The 8,182-nt window shown below is 32.1% G+C and overlaps 1 protein-coding gene across 1 annotated transcript; it reads right to left on the bottom strand.

Moving 5' to 3' along the window:
* Positions 1 to 410: 410 nt before the first annotated feature.
* Positions 411 to 2,897, bottom strand: LOC123195866 (5' exonuclease Apollo-like). Its single transcript, XM_044609730.1, has 4 exons — positions 2,508 to 2,897; positions 2,209 to 2,417; positions 1,702 to 1,809; positions 411 to 1,200 (listed from the first exon to the last, which is right to left on the bottom strand). Exons 1-4 carry the CDS (start codon positions 2,797 to 2,799, stop codon positions 505 to 507), a joined length of 1,305 nt encoding a protein of 434 aa, XP_044465665.1. The 5' UTR covers positions 2,800 to 2,897; the 3' UTR covers positions 411 to 504.
* Between the last annotated feature and the right edge of the window lie 5,285 nt (positions 2,898 to 8,182).

Genomic DNA, 8,182 nt, shown 5'->3' with positions numbered 1-8,182 from the left:
AACTAAAGAACAATAAAAACTAAAAAATAATCAAATTATTCAAAAATAATTAAAATTTAAAAGTCAAACCCAATCAAACCCGTTTTTGACTGATTCATCCGGTCAAACCCAGTTTTTAATCAGATTTGACCAAGTCAATAACAAAACTAGTTTTTTATATTAATTGGATCGAACTCGGAGCCGGTTCTCTGTTCAACCAATTGAACCGACTAGTCCAATCCGATTCAGTTTTCAAATCATTGACTAAACCCATAGCACAATACTCTCTTTCTACACTTAATCTGGCCACAACATACTTCTTACTTCTTCATGATATAAGATTTCCTCTAATAAGTACACAATACCCAGATATTTCTACGCTTCAGATGTTTGTATTAGAAGAATATATCCATTGGATCTTCAACACCAGATAAATTTTAAAACAATACAATTATATTCTGAACTACAGTTTCTTACAACTCTTACAACTAATCTGAAACTAAAAAATGAAAATAATAAACCAAATCACTCACTTGGCACAATCTTAGCACCTCTTTGGATACGCCTCAAGGCATTTGTCTTGCTCGCATTAACTCCTAGAAAATTGACCTTCAAAGTCCTCCCTCTTTTCCTTCCCGCCTCAGTAGCATTGCCACTTCGAACATAACAATTTGTTTGAACAGCTATAACTCTTTTGCCTAATGATTTCCTTTCCTCACTGTTGTGCAACCCCCTTGAAGGTGGGTTTGCTTTGCAAAGCCGACCAAAGTAGTAAAGAGGATCAACATAACAAGATGATGAAGACACAATTCCTCTTACCTTCACTGGCTGGACAAGCTTTATAAACTCCTGTATCTCCATAAAGCATGAATGATCAGAATATGGAACTGTATATACATACTTGTGAAACCTTTCTACTCCTAAATTGTCATTCATCTTATCTGTTTCAATTCCACCTTTTGCACCATTTTTGCTCCGGTTGTAAGAAGTTAAAAGAGAACCAAAAAGCTTGTCATTTCCTTTAAGGGGTTTAACAAGCCATGGAAGACCAGATGGCATAATTCCTATGGTTGGGCGTATTGTATTCAATTCTTCTAAAGTGTCAATGCTAAAACTGTAACGAGGAACAGCTCGTACTCTAGTAAGAGAAGTTTTGGTTGTGAATATGTCATGGAATCCAAGTAGCTGCATGGTTTGCAAGCGTTCTGGCCACACCCAAATCTTCATAAGAATAAAACAGAATATAAAGAGTAACCATCTGATTTAGAAATACATAGAAAAGTTATTGGCACCTACTTACTTGTATGTAAATGGAAAAGACAAATGCGAATGCTTCCGTAGAAATTAGCATTTTTTGCAGTATAAATGTCATAGTTTGAATAAGGATAAACAATGCAGAAGGGGCGACAACAGGAAAGCTAAAATAAAGAAAACTAAACGATTATGACCAAACAAAGACAGTTAGCTTCATAAGTATGTTGAACTATTGAAGCTGACAAATGATTGGTGACCCACCCAGTTTTCAGATAGATCAAATGTTATATATCAGAAAAAAGTATACCAGAGAGAAACAAAGTTATAAATTATCTGAAGATGATTTCCAAAGTTAGATCAAATGTCACTCTGTTGCTGCTGCATGTGTCAATGGTTTTATCTGGAGAAAATATCATGATGATCAATTGATTATTATATAAGTAATTAATATAACAAGGATCAGTAAACCTTTATGTTGAGCAGACGTGAAATGTGAAGCAAAAGTTCTTCTTTTCCCAAAGTGTCAATCCCAATTATGATGTCATGGCTGGGATGGGAGGCAATTATATCAGCAACCTATTTCAGCAAGGAATCCAACCACCAAGAATCAGTAAACATAACTATTGCTTCAGGTTAAATTCCACAACATTTAACACAGTATAATCCTAAAGCGAATGCCTACTCGAACAACCAGTATATTAGGAGATACTACGCCATGGATAGTAACTCGAGTTTGAAACTTAAATAAAGCACCAAATTTCCATAGATGGATCACACAATAACATGCAAAATTGCTTTACTCTTTGATAAACACAATGAAAAGTAAAATAAAACAAAGCAAAATTGTTAAATAATTTACTTCCTATATATTGCTAGAACTTTTCGCTACCAAGTAAAAACATACACGCGCATATTAATGATGATTATAGTTACTGTTTGCCACTAACCGACTTGCACTAGAATGTGAAAGCGCACCTGCTGAGCAGCAAATTCTCGACAAGGAAACTCGTATTTCGGATTGCAATATGTGTTATCCAAGTAAAGAATGTCGACTGCATCATCTTTTAAAGCTTTGAGGAGTGTGTTCCTTGCTATTTTGGCCCTCTCACCGTCTGTTTCCCAGCGGAAATCACCAGTGTAAAGCAGGCACCCAAACTCACCACGAAATAACAACATAATTGAACCTTCCAAAAGATATATACGATAATTAATGTTCAGATTAAGAAAAAATGATAATATTCAGCCAAACAAAGCGGTTAATTAGAGTAACTGACCAGGACAATGGTGAGCGTCAATTGCCATAACTTGGACAACCGTTTTCTCTCTCGAAGATGGCGAGATCAGAGAAATTGAATGCCACGAGCCAGTATCGAGGACGCGAAGCAACGAAAGGTTTAACCCGGGGAACTTTAAGGGGAAGAGCTTGGCGGTGAGCCGTGAGCAGAAGAGTGGGCCTCTGGCCCACGACGATGTTAGGCCCTTCGTGTGATCTGAGTGCAGGTGAGTTAGGAAGTACGCCTGGCTTCCCTGTGTCCACTGATCGACGGAGATAAGGCCTTTCTCCATCGTCCACGGCTGAACGGTGACGTATTGTGAAATGAGAAAGGAGGGAGTGAGGAAAATTATGAATTTCGGTCAACAAAATTTTGGGTTTTACAGAGGTAAACTGTAAATTTTTGGGAAAGCTGGATGTGTCTTAATATATAGCTGGTTCCTTACGACGTCGCTTGGCGTAATTCTTTATTTTCCCTTAATTTTTTTTTCTTTTTTATTTCGTGTTGTCAGAACCAACTGTTTCCCGCCCAATTAAGATTAAACAAGTTGATAGACCGTTCTCCGATCAAAGATTAAATTATAAAAAAAGAGTAATTATATTCATATAATTTTGTATATAAATAATAATATATTTTTATATAATTAAATATTAAAATTAAAAATAAATTAATATTTAATTATAAAATAATATATTATTATTTATATATAAAATTATATGCAAAACTCATTCACGTAATTTTATGATTAAAAAATCAGTCATTTCATCTGATAATTTGATCGTGAAATTTGTTAACTTGATGTACTACAGCTGTTAAAAGATGAAATTATTTTTCTATTATTTTTTAGTGTTTATTAAAATTGAATAAGAGTGTACCTTCAACTTTTGTGATATTAAACTAATTGCCCAAAATATATATGCCAAAATCAGCAATTCACAATTTTGAAGGATTCAAATGGAAAAATTCAATATTCAAACTACTTAAACAAACATGTCCAACTATTTGTAAGATATACCAAAAATACTTTTTACGACTTCTATATAAACTCTCACCTTTCATGTCTTTTTCATATCATTTAGATTTTCAGTTTCACTCAATATATAACACTGTAAATTTGATCAAAAGGAAAAAATTTCGTGTTTTTTAATTCGAATAAAAAAAATTGATTCATGATAATAAGATATTTATATAAATTTTTACTCAAAACTTAATTTATCTATTTATTCAAATTCGTATATTTTAAATACTTATATAGAATTGTGTCATAAAATAAATGTTAAAAAAATATATGAGCATTTTGACATTAGACAATGAATGAGGGTGTTAAATTAATTTTTTTCAAAATATAAGGGGTATTTGATAATAGACAATGTATGAGGGTGTTAAATGAAAGTTGTCAAATACAGAGGGCATTTTAATAGTAGAAAATGTATGAGGTTGTTAAATAAAATTTTTTAAAATATAAGAGACATTTTGATATTCTACCATGCATGATGGAAGGATAAGTAACAATGTGGGGTTAAATTAAATTTGCCAATATATATGGTGTACATGGAACTTTTTTTACGTCGAGTTGATATTTGGTCAAGTTAGGTGTAAATTGATATTGATATTTAAATATGAGGGTATTATGATATTTTACATTTTAGGAGTAAATTAATAATAAAATTCTAATCTAATTAATCATGTAGAATTTATACTCATGAAATCAAGTTGATTATATTGGTCAATTTAATGTAGATTTTTTTTATAAATGTTTTTTTTACTAATATTGGTCATTGTATGATTTATTATTAAAATGGCGAATTATGTTCCTATTTATTATAAAGGAGAATAGATTCAAAGTGATCAGAACATAACAAAATATGTTAGAGGTCATAAAAGAGTGGTTAAAATTCAATCCAAAACAACACTTGAGGGATTTATCCAATTGTTAAGGGAAAAGTGTTGTATTGATCCAATCTAGAATAATACTTAGCTATACATGAAACCAAAACATCTCGACTTGGACTGCCCTATAAAAATTGAAAATGATAATGATGTTGAGGGTTTTACTGATATGTCCAAAAACTTCGAATGTATAATTTGATAGGGAAGACTTGAAAGGTTATCGTAATGATGCATTGCATACTACTGAAGAATGTGTTCATGGAGACAAAGAAAGGTTTCCAAATTGAGATGACTTTAATAAGAACAAGATGGTTAATGTTCCTTTTGATGAGCCGGACTTCGAGAAGACATCACCTATTAACTATGATATAAGTACTCTCCAACTTGCAAATCCTCTTTAGGGTGATAGGAATTATGTTGGAGCATTTTTTAATATTGTCCCCATTGATCTATTTAAGTGGCTACCTGATCTTCCTCTATAGCCTTCAACATTAATAACAACATCAAGTGGTGTAGGATCGATACGAGAAGAGAATGTTGTAAGAAATAGTGACATATTTAATGATAATAAAACATTTGATAGATGCAATGACTCAATTTGCATTGGAGAAAAGATTTCAGTATAGAGTGTCCAAGTCAAACACAAAGAGATAGGAGATTAAGCATGTTGATCGACAATGTTAATGGCATGTAACGAGAAAAAGATTGAAACCTAGTAATCTATTCCAAATCCGTTCAATGAATCCCACACACATATTCAAGATATCAGATAATATCACATTATAGATAAGTTGAGATCCGAACTTTAGGCCAATTAATAAAGTCAACAGGTATAAAATTTTGCTAAAAGCAAATAATTATCCTACCTTTCCTTGAACTTCATCACACAAGCTTTTAACATATTTTCTAATGTTTGAATGGTTATTTCTGACTAACCATCCATTTAAGGGTGAAATGTTGTGCTAAATTTTAACTTTGTACCCAAAGCATTTTGTAAACTAGGCAAAAATCGAGAAATAAATTTAGGATCTCTGTTTGATACTATGGATACTAGAGCACTATAGAGACATACAATCTCTACTACATAAATATTTGTTAACTTATCAAGTGAGTGTACACCTCTATTGGCAAAAAGTAAGTTAACTTTGACTTTGTATAAAGCTAAGTAATCAAACTAGTATACTGAGCCAAACCGAAGAAACAAGAAAACCACACTTGGATGAGACAAGAGCCATCGTCGGGAGGGTCAGAAGATGCAAAAGGTGCAAGAAGCAATAAATTTTAGTTTTGAAAACGAATTAAGGCAAGTGGACATGACAAAGAGAATAGGAAATGACGTTGAATGGAGAAAGCCACATGGCAACTGGTTTACATCCTTTAATGCCACCCACAACATCAGACTTTTCCTTTAATATTTGTTGACTTAGATCATGCTTTTCTGCTAATATTTGTTGACTTTTATGTTTTTCCATTATTATTAATTGACTTTTGTGTTGTGATGTAACAAATGTTAATATAAAATAATTTTTTATTATTTATTTAAGGTTTGGTTTAGGTGATCGGTTTTCAGAGTTTGGTAAACTAAAAATCGAGCCAAAAATTTGGTTTTTATAATATGTCATTCCAATAACGAATTAGTTTAATGATTATCCTATTTTTTAGATCGGTTTACAATTCAAATACCAATTTGATTTGATTTTCGAATAATTTTGAACAACCCTAATGTACATGCTTGTGTCATGCATAAATTCTTTGTGCACGAGTTCTTTTAACCATGAATCTATCAACCGACATGCATATCATATAGACAATTGTACATCTCATGTCATGAATGGTATGTTTTGCTTTTCACAATCATACTTAGATTTCGGGGGTATAATAATCTTTTTATATTGTGAACAATCGTACACCCCTTACGTAAGGTCATCCATTGCAACATATTGTAATACTCTCAGGTACATTTTAGGGGCATTTATGTCTTTTGGTCCTATTTTGAGACATTTACAGTTTTAAATGTATTTGTTGAAATGTATGTGTGTGTGTTATATACAAAACAATTACAAAAGAGAAACGAAGATATATATATATATATATATATATATATATATATATATATAGAGAGAGAGAGAGAGAGAGAGAGAGAAAAGTAAAAAAAAAAGCAACTTCTACGTTTTTCCATCATCTTCTCCGTCTCTTCCAGAAAAAACAGCCTTCTTCATGCTTTTTTTCTTTGTTTTTAGAAGGAAAGTGGATGATTTGAAGGGTTTGAAAGAAAAGTAAGAAAAAAAGAGAAGAGGAAACACTTTTGGAGTTTTGGTAACCAAAAGATCTCTTTCTTTTTCTCTTTCTTTTTCTCTTTTCCTATGTTTATATATATTGGATGCATGTTATATAAAGATATTAGTGTGTTTTGGTATTGATTTAAGGTGGGTTTGGAGATCAAAGAAGGAAGACAAAAAGGAGAGAGCTAATTTAGCAAAGAATGACTTGAAATAAGGTAAGGGGTATTATCCTTAATATGTCTCATGTTTTATGTTTTTGGTTCCTTGGCTTTATATTATAAATGATGTTGAAGTTGAGAAATGTTGTTTTGCCATTTGGGGTATCTATATGTGAAATTTTGTTCATAACAGAGAGTTTTATAATATTTATAGTTTTGTCACTGAATTCGTTTCACGTTTTAACTGTCTTATCTAATGAATCATGAGTGCTATTATAGTTTTTTGGAAAGCTCTTTGAATCCTCTTTCTAATGATATATAGCTTGTACGAATTAGAGATCGTTTGAACTATTAAATTACATGAACAAAAAAACTATCTTACCAAATAAATAGTGAAGACAGTTTTATGCCACTGACTTCATCCCACGTTTTGGCTGCCTTATCTGATGAATCATGAGTGCTATTATAACTTGTTGAAAATCTCTTTGAATCTTCTTTTCAATGATATATAGCTTGTATGAATTAGAGATCGTTTGGACTGTTAAATATTGTATGAACCAAAAAGATTGTTTTACCCAAATAAATAGGAAATATAGGTTTTTGCCACTGACTTCATCTCATGTTTTGAATGCCTTATCTGATGAATCATGAGTGCTATTATAGCTTGTTGGAAAGCTCTTTGAATCCTCTTTCCAACGATATATATCTTATATGAATTAGAGACCGTTTGGGCTATTAAATTATATGAATAAAAAGACTATCCTACCAATTGAATATTCCCGTGAACAATATTTCACAGTTTTTGGAAAGAAAGAAAGAAAGAAAGAGAAGGAGGAGAAAAAGGAAAGGAAGAAAGAAATAAAAGAAAGAAAGGAGAGAAAAAAAGAAAAAAAAGGAATTTGGGGCTCAAGATTCAAGGGTCGTCCCAAGAGTATGGTCTGGTAAATTATGGATAGTTTTAGATAGAAGCAATATTAGTAAGATATAATGCACACATACATGCAATGAACTATGATGGGGCACTTTACACTACATTGCCTATAGTAGGCCATGTCTGTAGTGGGACATGTCTGTAGTAGGACATAAACCCCCAGTAGGGTCCGCTCGTAGTACAACATACTCGTAGTATAGCTCAATTTAGATCCAAAAATGGTGTAGTAAGAGAAAAGAAGAGAGCTCGAGCTTAGAAAAGTATCAAATCCTTATAGACAACTTCCAAAAAGTATCAAATAGACACCATATGAGACAAAGTATGACCCAAATAGCAAAGAATGAACTAGATTATCTCCTCGATTTCTTGTGGAGGTTATGATGTAAGATTGAGTCCCAAAAGTGGGTTGGAACA

Source organism: Mangifera indica, chromosome 14 (assembly GCF_011075055.1).
Source record: "Mangifera indica cultivar Alphonso chromosome 14, CATAS_Mindica_2.1, whole genome shotgun sequence".
Lineage (NCBI taxonomy): Eukaryota > Viridiplantae > Streptophyta > Magnoliopsida > Sapindales > Anacardiaceae > Mangifera > Mangifera indica.
The sequence above is the reverse complement of the archived record's forward strand: the minus strand, read 5'-3'. Positions and strand labels throughout refer to the sequence as shown.

Coding starts and splice junctions, on each gene's coding strand:
- LOC123195866 (XM_044609730.1), bottom strand. CDS start 2,799: ATGGAGAAAGGCCTTATCTCCGTCGATCAGTGGACACAGGGAAGCCAG. Junction 2,418..2,507: donor TGACGCTCACCATTGTCCTG/GTCAGTTACTCT, acceptor ATCTTTTGGAAG/GTTCAATTATGTTGTTATTT. Junction 1,201..1,701: donor CACGTCTGCTCAACATAAAG/GTTTACTGATCC, acceptor ATTCTTATGAAG/ATTTGGGTGTGGCCAGAACG.